This window comes from Mchenga conophoros, linkage group LG5, assembly GCF_057382185.1.
Source record: "Mchenga conophoros isolate Kocher_MC1m ecotype Shallow Benthic linkage group LG5, M_conophoros_male_GT1.1, whole genome shotgun sequence".
Lineage (NCBI taxonomy): Eukaryota > Metazoa > Chordata > Actinopteri > Cichliformes > Cichlidae > Mchenga > Mchenga conophoros.
Genome location: NC_140530.1, coordinates 12,447,176 through 12,463,646, shown reverse-complemented (window position 1 = coordinate 12,463,646; position 16,471 = coordinate 12,447,176). Strand labels below are relative to the sequence as shown.

At 46.2% G+C, this 16,471-nt stretch overlaps 1 protein-coding gene across 3 annotated transcripts in view; it reads right to left on the bottom strand.

Annotated features, from left to right (window-relative positions):
- Positions 1-1,955: 1,955 nt before the first annotated feature.
- The window catches only part of lrig1 (leucine-rich repeats and immunoglobulin-like domains 1), a 35,731-nt gene continuing 21,215 nt past the window's right edge, over positions 1,956-16,471 (bottom strand). For 2 of the 3 annotated variants that reach the window (XM_085273322.1, XM_085273320.1), the window contains 13 exons: positions 15,728-15,871; positions 15,137-15,280; positions 13,352-13,495; positions 11,151-11,231; positions 9,501-9,572; positions 9,247-9,318; positions 8,957-9,120; positions 8,309-8,665; positions 7,341-7,622; positions 5,659-6,093; positions 5,387-5,521; positions 4,881-5,165; positions 1,956-4,423 (listed from right to left, as the gene is read on the bottom strand). In XM_085273322.1, coding sequence (XP_085129448.1) covers positions 4,227-4,423; positions 4,881-5,165; positions 5,387-5,521; positions 5,659-6,093; positions 7,341-7,622; positions 8,309-8,665; positions 8,957-9,120; positions 9,247-9,318; positions 9,501-9,572; positions 11,151-11,231; positions 13,352-13,495; positions 15,137-15,280; positions 15,728-15,871 — 2,512 coding nt within the window. In that variant the 3' untranslated portion in view covers positions 1,956-4,226. The remainder of the gene's footprint in view (positions 4,424-4,880; positions 5,166-5,386; positions 5,522-5,658; positions 6,094-7,340; positions 7,623-8,308; positions 8,666-8,956; positions 9,121-9,246; positions 9,319-9,500; positions 9,573-11,150; positions 11,232-13,351; positions 13,496-15,136; positions 15,281-15,727; positions 15,872-16,471) is intronic. The other variant, XM_085273321.1, reaches the window with a different exon arrangement.

Genomic DNA, 16,471 nt, shown 5'->3' with positions numbered 1-16,471 from the left:
CGAGTGAGGTTTGGGGCTTTCTTTGACTCTCTGGAACTCTGCATAGTTTAATGATCATTTTAGCGTTTTCTCCTCTCTATTGGACTAAGCCACCTGCTTTAAAGACCCACCAGAGAGACACAGCACTATCTCACCATTGTTACAATCCTGCTGCAGCAAAGCTGACCTCATCCACATGCAAAAGCCTTTTTTTTTGTCCTTTTTTTTCTTGTAGAATCCCAGAACAGTAGAAGCCTTTTATTAACAAAATCACGCACTTTGTCATCTCCGGCTCTTCAGATCTTTTATTTATGAATAGATCAGATTTTTGATTCGGCCACTGCTTAAGCATTTTGCTGTCTCTCTTATAGGTTTGTGTAAGGCTTTTTTTTTTTTAACCTTTTGTTGACCTCCTTCACTAGTATCAGTGTCTCTTTGGAACTCAAATGAAGTTCGACTGAACAGCAACCAAACACTCCAGATCTGTTATCTGCTTATTTTGTAAAGAGAGAAAGAAGGAATGGGCTTCATGGGCTAGAAACCTGCTTATAAACCAGTTGACTTGTTGAGTTTCTGAAAACGGGGTAGTTTGCATAAAAAATGGCTGCTTCTCTGAAATTTTGCACTTGCTTAACATCCCCATGTTTTGATGTCAAGTGCTGCACATTAGCGGTGCTGATAGGCAGTTATAGAAAGCCATGCTAGCTTTTCCTCTTATGGCAGTTGTATGTTGTGGGACGCTCTGAGCAACTGCATTCTCCACAATGTACAAACATTCAAGTCAAACAGAATTAGAGTAAGTGATCGACCTGATTAGAAGTCATGAAACTGGTAAACATGCTGATTTTGGCTATGTAAATCACTTGTGCTCTGATACACTCACTGAAGGGATCAGCACACCAGATTTCACAAAGAAGCTTCATTTTCTGCTCTTTCATTTAAGCAGATGGTTTTGATTTTGTTTGCTGAGGTTGTGTGATATCAGCGGTCCAGTCCCACAGCTGAACCGATCTGCATGACTGGATCAAGCAGAGGTAAGGCCGTGCACATTTTTACTCCGGCTTTGATCTTGTTTATTGGAGCAGCGGTTTCCAACTCCTGGACCACAGAAGTGTTGCGCGACCCGGCCACGAGGACGAGATATAAGAAAAGTTTGGAAATGAATGAGAGAATCTCTGAGTTTAATTTAAATTGTTGCGTGATGTGATTTCCAGTGTGGCCTTTTTAAATTTTACAAGTATTCATGCACCCCCTCCCTGCTCCTCAGGCTTTTAAAAGAAGAGGACAACTTAATAAAAAATGCTCCAATACATCTTATTGAAGGATTATTTAGCTGGCATATGGAAGAACAGTTAGGTATCAGTGTGTTTTCAGTGAATTAGCTCCTCTCATCTGTCAGCAGCCGGTCTGGAAGGTAAAACTGCACGAGAAGACAAATGTCCTCACAGGTGGGACTGTTTGTCATGCTGCTTGTCACTAGGCTGTAGCACAACAATGGTCGGAGTGTGATTGGTGGAGGCCGCGGCCAGGGGCACGTCAATCATCTGGTGACAAACGTCCATCTGGAATGCACATCCTGACCTTCAGTCAGACTCGACTCAATAGCAAATATTTTTAACAGCCCGCAGAAGGAAAAAAAAAAAGCCTGCTGTCTTTGCAGCTCCAAGGAGCCAAGAGACATTCCTGGTTGGAAGATTAGCTTTCTCTCTCTCTCTGTGTGTGTGTGTGTGTGTGTGTGTGTGTGTGTGTGTGTGTGCGTGCGTGGCTACTTGACTACTTTGAAGATCAAGGACTCTGGATTTCATGTCTTTGTGCATGCTCCATTTGAATTGATGGCTTCTCCATAACCGCTGTGACAGGAGAGCAGCGTTAAATGCTAACTCAGCTGTTTGTGATATTGTCGAAACATCCTCCCTATGTGTGTGCTTTTTTTTTTTTATATGAGCAAGAAAACAGGCCCAACACTTGTAATAATAGCAAAATGGGATTTTTATTAGACACTTCAATGCCATGTTAGACACTTCACTGTTTTAACTTTGACATTGGGACAACGGTTTCAGACAGTCTGCATCAATAAATTACTCAGGATATGAACTGCACCCTCGCTCCTTCGAGTCCCTTTTACCTACTACACGGGGGTTGCTTTCCCAAAGCCCAAAAAACAAAGAAGAGGAGGAAAAAAAAAAAAAACATACTCTCTGATTGGTCTTGCTGGTAAAAATCACCTCAGTAAGTGCTATCAGGTGTAACCAGAGGAGCATGTCCTCCAGCTTACCTTGATAAGGCCACTGGTGTATTCATGTTGAATGGTACCAAAGCATTCAGGGACTGTGACAGTTCACCCCCCAAAGTTTGGTTACGGCACTTTTCACAAGCCTCCCTAACTGTTCACAGGAGTGAGCTGCACCTTTATCCACCTCAGGCATGAATCGTTATTACTGAACTGCAGTGATTCAGGTGGAGTACTGGCCATCTTTTGCTCCCAAATGCACCACCCCGTACCCCAGCTTCCCCCCCGGATGTCGACCCATATTACAGCAGTAACTGAATGACACAACATCACAATGCATCTTTTGCTAATTCCATAGCATTCAGATTTTATTATTAAAAAGAAGAGAAAAAAAACAGTTGGGCAGCCGGCCAATTAAACATCCAAAAATTGCAGCTTCGGTTATGAATGTGGGCCGTAACTCATGACAGGTGTCACGCAGTTGCACTGAGAGATTATTACTGGCTTTTGCAGCTTCCAAGCAACAGCTGTTAGCTGTTAGCAGCCACATGTGGTTGCAGAATTGTACCAAAGTCACTTTCTGGGACAAATAAAAAAAAAATCGAACTTAAAGAGGACCTATTATGCTTATTGCAGATCTCTCTCTCTCTCTAGATCGATCGATCTAATTTTGTAAAAAATTATTGGCATTGACTTGAGCAGCTTTGCACGATTCACAGTTCAAAACAATTATTTAGGTTTGTACACTGGGCCTAAGTGCAGCCCCCTCAAATCATCCTCTGGCAAACAGAGTGTCTGAACAGCAGGTGGGTGAAAACCGAGCAGTCTGAAGCCTGAGCTTTGGGCTCACAGGGATTACTTCTACATGCACTGACCTCGTTATGTGAAAACTTTGGCTATGTTTAATACGAGCATCCAACACTGTAACAGTTTCCACGTACATCTGCATATGAAAAGGAAATACCAAAAAGCATAATAAGTCCTCTTTAAAACACGTGAAGCATTCATCCCAACCCGATGAGAGCGGCTTTGCAGTAAACGTGTAGTGTTGTGAAACAGGTGGAAGAGCCTTAAGGGTACAGTATGTACTGTTGACTTTAGTGCGTCGAGATATGCGGAACGTCTCCTCAGAGAGGAGGCTACTGCATTCCTGCCGGTGGATCGTGTACACACAGTCTGCATGTTTGTGAAGTGAAGAAAAAAGTGCTTTAACTGATATCCCACCACTCGCACCAACATCTAACGTACCTAAATAATCAGCATCCGAGCTCCTCCTTCATACAAAAACGGTGGTGCGAGCTGTTTCCGTAAGGCCATAGCTGGCAAAAAAAAAAAAAAAAAAAAAGGTAAAACATTCAAGTGCGATCAAGTGTTTTGTTTGCGATAAAAAGTGTACCAGGATCTCTCACAGAAACAGTCTCTGGATATATGCTATTACAACTTGAGTTTTCTTTGATCATGCAATAAGGCACTGCAGCTGAATGTTGGTAAAAGCTGAAAAAAGGCTGTTTTTTTTTCTTGTTGTAAGAAAAATAAAAATACCATCACTCCTTTCTTTGCCATGCACATATATTTAAACACTCTTTTTTGTAAAAGTTATATAATATATAAGAAAACTCTTATGTACAGTCAAAAAAAAAGTCCAAAAGGCATATTTCTCTTTTTAGTCCCCCTGCACATACATATTGTACAAGATTCCCCACATTTACATGCTTCAAATGCAAGTCACATTTTTTTCTTCTTTTTTTTTTCCTCTTTTTTGCAGCTAAAATTTTTATTTTTATTTTTTTTAGCGGCCACCTCCCAAAGGAAGGTTTTTAACTATGTACAGCTGATACGCTCAGATGGGACGCCCCCCACACAAGCTCCGCCTTCAAACTCCGGATGCCCATCCCCCCTCCTCCGTCAGTTCAGATGCAGGAGGCTCGGGACCGTTTGCCTCGATATGAGGTAGCAGGTTATTTCCCAGTGCAAGAAAAAAAATTATTGTATATATCGGTCCACATTTTTGGGGCTGCTAGTCACTGGCTCTCCTTAGAGAGGCGCTCTCATTCTGAGAGGCTCTGAGGGCGTGTCCATTGGACAGCAGAGTCTGCCTGAGCTCAGGCTCGCAGTCCGTGTCGATGTGTCCGTGGCTCGTCACGCTGGCCAGCTTCACCGGCTTGTGGAAGGAGTCTTCCTGCGATGTCTTGGTCTGTCCCGCTTTGCTCACTGCTGAAACAGAGAAGGAACAGGCGGGGTCAGTGACGTGGCACGCACAAAGACAAATATGTGCTCGGCTTTGGAAGAAAGCGAGTCAGTGGAATGTGTGTGTAGAGCTGTGTGGAGGTGAGAATTGGTATTCAAAGGCCAATACCACTGCTATATAACTAAAGGAGCTGAAGCCCAGAACAGGCCTGGGCGTGCATCATCAGGAGGGAGATACATATCCTGAGGGGCTCTGGGCATGTAACTATGATACAGTGTCAGATGCTGGTAGGAGACAATCCATCAAAGATCACATTCAAAGGCACTTGCAGAAAGAAGACTCCAGAATGGCTGATAGCTTCTCATGGCATCACCTGATAAAACTGTTATTCCATCAGGGCAGTGTGGAGCTTTAAGAAGAGTAGTGGATTTATGGGATAAGGCTGGATAAGTACAGTTAAACTCACTACACTAATCACCGTACCTTTTCTATCGTGTTGGTTCAGTGTTGTATTATGGTTTTTTGGAAACACTGATCCTTCAGAGTTCTTTCGGATCCTGCTGGGGGTCCCATTGCAGAGTGGGGTTGTGTGTGACCCAGTGTCGTGCTGCTCCCCGGGGTAACAGTAAGAGTAGGGTGGTGGAATAAGCTGCTGTTGGTACTCCATGCCTGCAGCAGGACCAAACCCGTGTGCCAGGTAGTTGGGATCTTTGGAGTAGCTGTTGCCATTCTCCATACAATCTGTGCACAGCACTGTGCTGTCGAAACCTGCGGGCAGCCACGGGGAAACAAATAAATGATTTGGAGGCAGAAAGTCAACAAATGCATGTCAAAATTGTGCTGAGGGCGTCTCCTGTGATTATTTTTGACACTGAGCAGGTCTTTACAGCAGCGCTCGTCTCATCATTACGTAACCCACCAGGGGACGTGGGAGAAACTGCCGGGGAGAGCGCAAACATTTGGAAGCAGAGAGCGAACTTTAGCGGTACCTGTGGTGTCTACAACGTGTCCGTTGGGCTGAGGGCCACCGCCGGTCTCCACACGGATGCACATGTCCTGCCGCTCGGACAGAGTCCCCTGGGAGGAGAGGTAGCTGGATACATCTGGGTGAACGATCGTCTCATCTGGGAGAGAGAAAAGAGGCAGACATCAGAGCCAGAACTGTGGGCTGCATGAAGTTTTAGTGGTTTCTTCATTTTTAGATTAAATGTGTTTTTAACTTACAAATTAAAAAAGCAAAAAGAAGTCATTCTGAGCTCACCTGTGTTGGTCACGCTGCACTCCTCGCTCTTCTTCCTCGTCTGATAGATGATACACACCCACACCAGCGATGTCACCACAATACTCGTAACCACAGCGATGACGATGATCCCTATAGTAACGGTGCTCGGGCCTGTCGGCGTGGCGCAAGCGTTCCTGCGCTCAGTCACCACCAGCTGGCTGTGGGCGCGCTCTGTGCCCAGAGTGTTGGACATGAGGCAGGTGTAGCGCCCGGCGTCCTTCAGCAAGGCGGAGCCGATGACAAGCAGCTGGTTTCCCGGCGTGAAGTGGTGTCTGTCGGAGGGGCGCAGCGGTTGGTCGTTGTGCAGCCAGGTGATGCGCGGGGGCGGGCTGCCGAGAGCTTTGCACTGCAGCGCCACCGTCTCCCCGACAGTAATGCTGCGGTCCTCCAGGTCCTGAGCCAGGTGGGGCGTTTCTGTGGAAAAGTGGGGTGATGAGTTTCCTCATAAAAAGAGCCCAAGGATTTCTAGAACTACGGTTTTGGTGGTTCTACGGTTTTCTTTAGCACCTTTCTGTTCACTGTATTGATGACAGACTACCGGATTGTGGTGATTCAGCTGGACAGCCTGAGCACAAACGGACATGTCCAGCCACTGAAAGCCTATCCGTCTTCTAAGACTGATATTTATTACTCAAACACAATGCTGATAAAGTCCGAAGTTTCCTGAAACTTAAGCTTTTTGATTGGAGCACAAACATTTCCTCTGGGGCAGGATCCTCTTCAGAGGACCTTTCTGTTTCCTTGCCAGCTTCACATTTCAGTGAATGAAGCACACTGGACTGAGCGATGGTGTGCGTGTTAAGGGTGGCCTCTCCTCTCAGAGTGAGCACTTCCCTTCACAGTGGGATGTACACAGATTAAGACATCTCACTTAACCCACTTCAGTTGTGTTCTCGTCTATCAATATTTTCGTCCTCCTTCTCCCTGTTTCTCTTTCTGCCCTCCCTCTTATTTTCTCTAAATCCCTTTTAACTACCTCCTCCCCCTACATATGCGCACTCACACTCCACCGCTGCAGTTCTTCTTTGGCTCCCATTTTTCTTCCTCCACCACTTTCTTTCAGTTAGGGGCCCCTTGACTACACACTACCCCTCCTTCTCCGTCACTTAAACTCAAACATTAGAAATTCAGAGTGGTTCTACGGTATCTTGTTTCAGTATTTTGTAGTGCTTTGTAGATTAAAACTTGACAACATGCAAATGTTATGCTAAAGCAGTGTTTTAAATGTTTGCGGGTATGTTACAGATTAATTTAAAAGGTCAATTAAAAATGTATAAGTAAAAATATATCCCATCTGTATACAACAGTGGGTTGTTTTGCTCAGTTCAAAGACAAAGGACAATGATGATCTATGTGCTGAGATGGTTATAAGAGAGAAGCTCTGTTCTGTTTAACAGTGTAAAACAGCCAATAAACTGGGAGCACTGAGGCCTGCAGTGAAGCAGCCATGACTGTCCCTCACAGAGAGTGTGTGTGTGTGTGTGTGTGTGTGTGTGTGGTGTAAATGCCTAACAAACTCCCCTCTGTGATCCCCCTCGATCCCCTCCTTTGACCCCTAACTGTGACCTCTGACCCCTGACCTGCAGCAAGGCCACAGCTGGCGAGAAAGCAAAATATAAAGATTCTCATTCTGCTTCGGACTGACCAAACCCAGCTCTTACCCAGTACGGTGAGGGTGGCGTTAGCAGAGACGGTGCCAGCTGTGTTTTTGGCAGTGCAGCTGTACACGCCCATGTCCACCGGCTTGACGTCCGTGATGAAGAAGACGTCGTCGTCGGGCATGACGTGCATCCGGCGGTCGCGGGCGGCGGGGAAATCCGTGCCGCCGTCCTTCTGCCAGGCGATCTGAGGTGCCGGGTGACCCTCTGCAGCACACTCCAGCCTGGCGGTGTGGCCAGTTCGGATGGTGCTGTCCCTGGGAGTCTTGATGAAGGATGGAAGAACTACGGATGGAAAAATTCCTTCAGTATTAGCAGATCAAAACAATATGACCTTTATATATTGTAGGAAGGTTGACAATCCACTTCATAGTTTGAGTAATTTCCTCATTTACAAACATATAGGCAGTCTACCCGAGCAGGATGTAGAACTGCAACAGCAGTTGTAAAGGATTACAGAGCTGCTCATTCATTTTCCCAGCTGCTGCTGACATTGAAATCAAGAAACTTTCAGTTAGAAAAGCAGGAAACCTTTATTTATACATGAGTAAGCCAAAGCAACAACCAGGTAAATATCTGCCAAAATGCTAAATTCAGTTTGACAGGATCTGCTGTGAGCGAGCACTTGGCTACAGCAAGGGTTAAGAGGTCTGATGGAGGCTTTTTCACACTGCTTTTCTGCAGTTGGACAGTATTTATTCAGAGTTTGGTTCCCTGCCAGAGCGCAGAATAGATCAAGCCTGTCAGCGATGACATGCAGCTAAATCAATTTGTTCCAAATATCAGCCTAGAGGAGAGGACGCTCAAGAGAATGAGAGAGAGGAAGGGGACTTTATTGTAGCGAAAGACAAACTCACTGTGGGCCCTATAATTTTGAAATTCAGTTGAATAATATAAACAGCTGAAACAATTCGTCTGTTTTAATAAATGAATAAAAGTGACCCAAAGAAGCTATTAACGACGTAACATACCATTGACGATGAGTCTGGCCTTGCTCGAGTAGGTGGAGCCAAAGTGGTTGGTGATGATGCACTGGTAACGACCCTCGTGGGCAAAAGTGACGCGGCGCAGGTGGAGAATCGTAGTGTACTCCATCACGCCTCCTCCTCCTGCGCCCGGCAGATCTGGTGTCGCGGCCTGGTGGTGAGCACGCACGTGGGCGTAGTTCTCCATCTCAGCGTTACGAAGGAGCTCCTGGTCCTTGCGCCAGGCAAAGGTCATGGGGGAGGAGCTGCTGCTGGCAGCTGTACAGGTGAGACGAACGTCACTGCCGAGGACTGTCATTGTGGTTTCCGGCTGTACGGTGATCTGAGGCTTGGGGAGGTCGTCTAAAAAAAGGCAGCGGGTGAAATAAAGTGTGTTTAAAAAGCGTGAGGATATTATCACAAGCGTTGCTCAGCAGGTGTCTGAATGTAAAAAGGGAAAATAAAAACTGACATCATGTTGCTGGAGAGTTTATCGCAGAACTAAACAAAAACACTACCCAAATACATGCAAATGTGTCAATAACAGGACAGCGGAGCCCATGTATGTGGCCCATCTGTGCCTTGAACGCCTCCTACTCATCACAAAGCAATGACACAGCCATGTAACCAGAGAACACACACACACACACTCACCACACACAAAGCTGCTGGGCGGAACCTCAAAGACGCTCTTTCCCTTCAGACTTTCCGGGTGGGCGCAGGTGGCATTGATACCGACCTGCAAACCACGTGCCACCAACCAGTCGGGCAACCAGTGGAGCTGGCAGTCACACAGCAAGCTGTTGCTTTGAATGAGACTGGAGGAGAGGGAACAGACAAGCATATGTCACGTGCACTGTACCCTTTTCTGTATTTGTGAGTGAGTTGCTGCAGGCAGGTTCTGTAAGCACACTCAGAACCAGAAAGATCCGTGTTAAACTCACAGGCTTTTGAGGTTCCTCATCTTAGTGAAGGCGTCGGGCTGGATGGAGCGAATAGCGTTCTCCCCCAAGTTCCTGTTGAAATATTAAATACTGTTTCATCAAGTGTGAACAGATTAGTGTTACCCACACCGATATCATTCTCTTTCACCACGACGCTAGCAGCCTCCCCCTGCCAACTACTTTTACAAAACCCACACCCCCTTACACTCCACCCCCTCTTTCCCCTCTTCCGCTCTCTCTCCTGGGATACTCACAGGTGTTCCAGGGTATCCAAGCCAGAGAAGGCCTTCTTGGCCACGGATTTGATCTTGTTTCCAAACAGAGTCCTGCCGTTTCCAAACACGAGGGGTGTCAATATATGAAGAAGGGGGGAGAGGAAGAGGGAGGAGGGAACATTTTGGGGAAAGGGGATGAGAAGAGAGAACAAAACAGAGAGAGAAGCACAATTAGCCGGTTTGAATCTGATAAGATTGACGGGGGGGGGTTATTGGAAACCTGAACTGTGTGGAGATTAGCCAAGAGGAAGGGTAAAGGGGATGGAACAGGGATGTGGAGGTGGGCGGGGGCACCTGGGCTCTGTGCTGCTCTTCAAAGACCACTTTTATCTTTATTAGAATCTAAAAGCCCCCCCGCGAACAGGACATACGTGTAATCATTTCAGTGTCTGTCAAGCCCAAAGTCTAGCTGCTCTGATTTGGGGTCTTAATCCCCTTCCTTCATCCCGCCACTGCCACCTCTTCATACCCGTCGTAGCCTTTGGATCGCAGGAAGAGGAGACATGGCTGGCTGGCTCACAAAGAAGAGCCCAGTGTTCAAACTCGTCCACATGTACACAAACAAATGGCAGTCTTGTCACACAGATAACGGTATAATTTTTTGTTTTTGAAGGAATTCAATGAAGCTGTCACATGCACTTGTAACTGAATCAAATCCAAAAATCATCTTTTGAACAGTAAGATCCACTTCCATCCCATGTGGCGGCATTCCCACGCAGCTTTTTAAAAACAGTTTTAAAATGGGAACTCTGTGTGTGTAATGGACACTTTGATGTAAGATTCTCTCTCTTGTTTTTCCCATGGCTCGCTTTGCCAGCGTTGGGATGCATCAGGCAGCTTCCGACAACGCCTTGACAAAAGGGGCAGGGTCAGAGGGCGGGGCTCATGAGGCGTTTGATGTTTGATGACTGAATGCGGCCCTCAATTTCACCCTCTCTCAGCTCTTAACAACAGAGACTGGGAATGAGGGGATGAGAGGGAGTGCGGCTATGGAGGAGAAATAGTCCTTCGCCTATTGGGGAGCGAACCCCTGCCAGCTCAAAGAAAAGCCCTTTCTCTCCCCTCTTTCTCTCATTCTTTCTTTCAGCGGTGCTCACACTGGGAACCATCTTGGCTGGACATCATCTTTTCATCCTGTGGGTTGATGATTGCTGCTCATTGCCAGAAACTTCACGCCTCTGTAATTTCTAAGCTTACTAACTTTTGATATTGAACTTTATACAAGGCGTTTGAAAGCACCAATGAGTAATTAAAAACATGACTCATTTTTCCAGCCATTATCAGCAAAGAGAACCCAGTTTGCCCATAAAGCTTACAATCAAATCACAAGATGAACGCTAGAATGAACTGAAGAGAAAGTGGCCTCTATAGGATGAGGAGAAAAAAAACTAATAAACTAAATAAAGAGGGGACCTTTAAATTGTTGCTCAGTGTGAGCATGTTTTTTTCAAAGTAAAGTGTGGGGTCGTGATAGTGTCTCAAAGTTCTAAACAAACTTAAACTGGAGTGGCTTTGGGATGCAAGAAAAGGAGGCGGCTCCCTTTGCTTTCTCTATTTTTGTTTTCTGAAGAGAGCAGAGAGACAGTGGCAGGCCAGGGCTGAGGGATGAAAAGGAGGGGAGACACTCACAGCTTGATGAGGCTGTCCAATCCAGAGAAGGCCCCGTTGGTGTCCTCTATTGTGCCTGAGATGTCGTTATGGTCCAGCTCCCTGTGGAGAATGAGAGAAAAGAGGAGGATAAGAACGGCGGAAGGCGGTTGAGGAGAGGAACAGGGATTGGTCCTGGCAGCGCTGAAGCGCTTCACAGCCCTGGCAGAAGCTGCTCTTGGAAGTCACGGGTTACCCCCTTCGCCCCCGCTGCACCTGGCTTAAAGAGCCCCTCTCCCGCTCTGCTCTGCCAACCAAGCATATTCTTTCCTTAGAGGGGTGGAGAAGGAGTGTGCGTGTGAAAACGTGTGCATGCGCGCTGGTGTGTTGAGGCAAACCCTAGTGCAGGGAAACATGTATAATTCATGATGGCGTAGAGGGACTGGCAAGAACACAATGCCAGAAGCCAGACAGTTCGGACTGCAAGTCCGATGCTGGCAGGTACGGCGCAGCCAAGAGTGCCGACGGGGTTAGCAGCCAAGCTTAGTCATGGCCAGACAAAGACAGAAGAGATTGAGTGAATGAAAGTTGGGGGTTTCCGAACACTTGCTGAATGCTTCTGCTTGAGAGCTACCTCTTTCAGTGAAGTCATAGCTGCAGAGGGGCCACCGCTCCGCCCTGCTGCATGGTGATCAAAAAGAACAAGCGGCAGAGTCTGAGAACTTCTCCAAGCCATTAAAAAGAAAAAAAAAAGACTTTCCTCAAACTTGAGAAAGGGCCTTCGGGGTTAATGGTCAGCCCCACCCCTCCGCCCCCACCACAATAGCCACCTCCACTCCTCCTCCCATTTGCTTTCCAAGCATCTCTTATCCCCTTTTGGTTCTTTTCACTTTGTGCTGACGACTGTGTCTGTTTGACTGGACTGGAGCTGCCAATTTCCTACTCTTTCTGGCTGGGTGGATGTTAAAGGCTATTGCCTTGTTAAAGCAAGGGCAGCGGCGGGGGCTGCAGAGTAGAGGAGCGAGCGAGAGAGAGAGAGTGAGGGAGAGATGGGGGCACGGAGAGGGGGGCCCCGATGAGCCAACGACCCCCGTGGCCGAATTAGAGGGCAGGCTGGCTTGTTTGGAGCTTTCACACCCCGTTTCAGGCTCCAGCCCCATGCCAGCGCAACCAGCCACTCCGGCCCAATTAAAGCTCCCCCGGCTCCTTTTCAGGGCCCAGCCTATGCACGTCCTCCCCACTGCTGATTAGATTAGGCCTGCCTCAAAGACACCGAGCAGAAGGAGTACAAGAGAGGAGGAAAAAATTCCAAAATTAAGACAGAGATTATATGTATTGTGGGATATCGTTAGGAGATGACAGAACACACTTAGAATAACAGAGGGGAAGAAATGGGCATTAAGAGGGCTTTGAAAGTGTGCAGCCAAATGAAACAAAGCGGTTAATTAAAGACAAGAAAGAAAAACATGAGAAGGGCTGAGATATGGCAGTGAAAGCTCCCTGTTCCACCCTCTGTAGCTAGTTATCTGGCATCCAGCGTGCCAGCAGAGGGAGAAGCCTTATGTGCCTTGGCTTCTGACCCTGCTGTCAGAGAGCCTTTCTAGCAAGCTCTGGTATTACTCTCCTCTCTGGCTCTCTTGTGAACAGCTCAGCCAAGAAGACCTTGGTTAGGGACCAAGACCCCCAAGTCTTTCTGCTGGATTTATCCACCGGCTTTCTCCCTGTGGTTCTCCCCTTTTCTTTCTTTGGGCTTTTTGTACACATGGTGGATCAGGGAAAGGAAAAAAAAAATCCTCTATCTTCATTCATGGCTTCAAAAAAGCCAGGAAGGATCTCAAGGGAGCCGAGTGACACAGAACCCTTTTAGATCCAAGATTGCTGGGTGTTTGGAGACAAAACAAACGCCCCAGACAGAACTGAAGAAACAAAGTGAAAAAAGGCACTAAAAAAGTAAGAAGTTGCTACAGAAACCATGACAATAGACACCTTGTAAAAGACATGAATACAAATGACAGTAAACCCTCACTGAAAGCCAACAGCTCCCTCTTTCCTATGTCAAACGAAGGGACTTCATGAGATTAACTATCAAATGTTACCCAGGCAAAAAACAAAATTAAGCATCTCAATTTTCACTGCTCCCAAGTGGCACGTCTTAACCTTATGGTCAGCAGGGGCATAATGTGTGAGTTAGGGGTCTGTTTAGGGCTTGGTAATGGTGGTTGGGGGTGGGCTGGTGTACTTACAGGATGCGTAAAGCCTTGAGGCCTCTGAAGGCTCCCTCGTTGATGTGGCTGATAGAGTTGTGGCCCAGACGGAGGGTGTGGAGATCCCCGAGCACTGCCAGACTCCCTTCATCCAGACGAGTTAAGTTGTTGTAAGACAAATTCCTGGAGAGAGAAAGAAATAGAGACAGAAGAAGAGGAGAGACAGAGAGAAAGTGAGGGAAAAAAACAGAACAGACAGAGAGAAATATTCTGTGTGAGGTCTGGAAGGTTGGCAGACCACTGAGACCGCTCACGACATCATTATACTTCAGTTTCAAAGCCCATTCGATGACCATTTGCCAGTTTATGATGCGTTTTTCCATTGTACGGTTTTCCACACCGCATGATGTTAACGGAGAATGGATTTAGCAGAACTCAGAGCTTAAATGAGCTTCGCATCGTCTGACAGGAAAGAAAAGAAATTCTGGGTTGGGACTCAGCATGTCTACAACCTCCGTTTATAAGACTACTTAAGCGTGTGGTAAACCCCAGGGGAATAAACTGCTACTCGTGTCCTGGAACCCTCAAAATGTTGCTCATATTCACATCCAGCCTCTAAATCTTTTCTTTTTTATTAAAAGGCCTGAGGAACATACTAATGGGGTGTCGACACTGCATGGGTTTCCAAGGGATTTCCCCTGTTTTAGGAATTCAGAGAGATGGTTTACTTGCAATCTTAAAAAGAAAAGGAAAAAAAAGAAAAGAAATGAAACTACAGCTTGAAGAGACTTCTAAGAATGTTTCTTCTTTTCGTGGTTTTTATGGCAAATCCTGATTACCACTGATAATAAATCTTACAACGGTATCTTTCAAACAGTGCTCAAAGGCAGTATTGTGCATTTTATTGCCCTCTCTGTCTGTCTCAGGTTTGCTTGACTAGTCATGTGTGCAGAGATTCTCCCTGATGACCAGTTCAGCCCGGCGAATCGGGAATGCAATAACAAGGCTTCTCATAAAGACGAGTCACTCACTTCTATCAGCCGTGAGGGTCATCAAAACGCAGATAATAAAATCATATAACTGGTGGAAAGGTGTGGTGCTGGGAGAAACGTGTGCTGGGAGCGTACAGGAAGCGGCGCTGAGATACCCAGAGCAAACTAGCGCGATCACCATCTACCACTTTATCCATTCTGACTGTTACACATAAACAAACATAGGCGCCACAGATAGCCCCGGCTACCTCGTAGTTAGCAACGCCTCAGCTGAGCGAAGCACTTTAAAGCGGCATTACGACAGTCGTGTCAACAGTGCAGGAAAGACTCTCAGATAATAACTCGGCAGACAAAGGCAGTGAAGGTGATCCTTCAGTGTAATTACCACAACATCCAGCGGAGGATTTACACGCCGGTTTGCCGCAGGTTTACACACGGAGCACAAAAACTCATGTCGAAGCGCTCGAGTGCTGTTGAGCCCAGCTCTAATTATGGGATAAACAGGCTTAATCCTAAGAATAGTGTAAGCGTACTGAGTGTTAAAACAAAATGTCGTTTAACCCTGAAAGGGAGATGGTGATGATGATATGGGTGGCAGGTCAAAAGAGTTGGGCTCTCGAGGCTTTAAGAATCCACATTTAGTGTTAGTGGAAACTTTAAGAGCTAGCATTTAAACCTTTATTTTAAAAAATGCAAACTGCACTGATATATACGCTTTTTGTCGTTACCAAGCTGAGTTTTTCGGATATTTAACCACTCTCCGGTGAAACGTTTTAGCGGTACATCTGGCAAGAGAGTGTGCGTTCGGGCTAATTTGAATGCTGGTACTTACAGCTCCCTTAGCTTCTGGCAGAACTTCCACCCATCAGGATTGATGCGTGCTATGGAGTTGTTACTGAGGAACAGCTGCTGCAGGGAAGTCAGTCCGTAAAGCGAGCCACTGTTCACCTCCGTCAGGCTGTTGTAGTCCAGGTGCCTGCATGACACAGAGATACTGCAGTGAGAATCTGTTGATCTCACAACACTTCACCACATTACTGTGACATAAATTACAATGCAATTTGTGAGCATTACTCTGTTATTTTGCGTGTAATTTAAGTGATTATGTAAAAGTTCTGGGTGGAGGGGGGAAAAGTGTAATTGTGAGAAAGTTCCAGTAAGGGTACAAAAAGATCTTTTTTAGTCAGTGAGTATTCCTGTAATGGCAGTAAATGAGTGCAAATAGGATTAGCCAATCAGATAGTGCTCGCTCCAAACTAACTGCAGCACCCAAATTCTTTAAATTAGATTTTTTTTTTCCAACTATTCGGATTTGTCCTCTGCTGTGCAGGAGAACTTGTGAAAGTAAAACAAAACCAGTCGGATAATAGTTTTAAATAAATGATTCTCTTTGGTATGATTAAAGGTCATGTTTAGTACGTACAGGACTTTCATCTTAGCCAGGTCAAAGAAGGCTCCGTCAGTCAGTTTGCCGATGCTGTTCCTTTGTAGTTTGAGCACCTCCAGGCTGGATAAACCCTGGAAGGTTAGACCCTCCACTTGGCGTATACGGTTCCTGTTCAGCTCACTGAAAGGTGGTAGGACAAAACAGATAACTGTAAACAGAAGACCATTTTAAAGAGAAGCAGCAGAAAAAACATCTTCCCCTTGTTTTGCCCTTATTCAGCAAAGGCATTTATCAAGCATTGGTGGTGGTATGGGGCCAGGGTTGTACACTACATGTGTTATTACCCCTTGAATTAAGACAGAGTGAGATGATTAAAAACTTTACTCATTTTCTCTTTGTATAAAAAGCCTGAGGTGCCTGTGGATGTAACAATGAATCTGTACAGCCGCTGTGTGCGTGTGTGTGTGTGTGTGTGTGCGTGTGTGTAGGCTGTAAAAGCCTTCAGCTTTTTCAAAGATAAACATTCACAAAGCTTCTTTTGTGTCTCATGTGCATCACCTCTAGCATGTGGTGATACAGTGTCACTGGGGCCCCATGTCCAACAAAAGGCACCTGGGGAAACTACTGGAGCCACAATGGAGAGAGACTCCCATTACGCGAGTCCCTTTGCTCTCCAGAATGGAGGCGTTGAGCTACAAATGGGTCTACCTCACCGTTATGCTAGAGGGAAGTTTGACGAAGATAAAGGAGCATGGTGTGGGGACTAAACTAACCACTTTG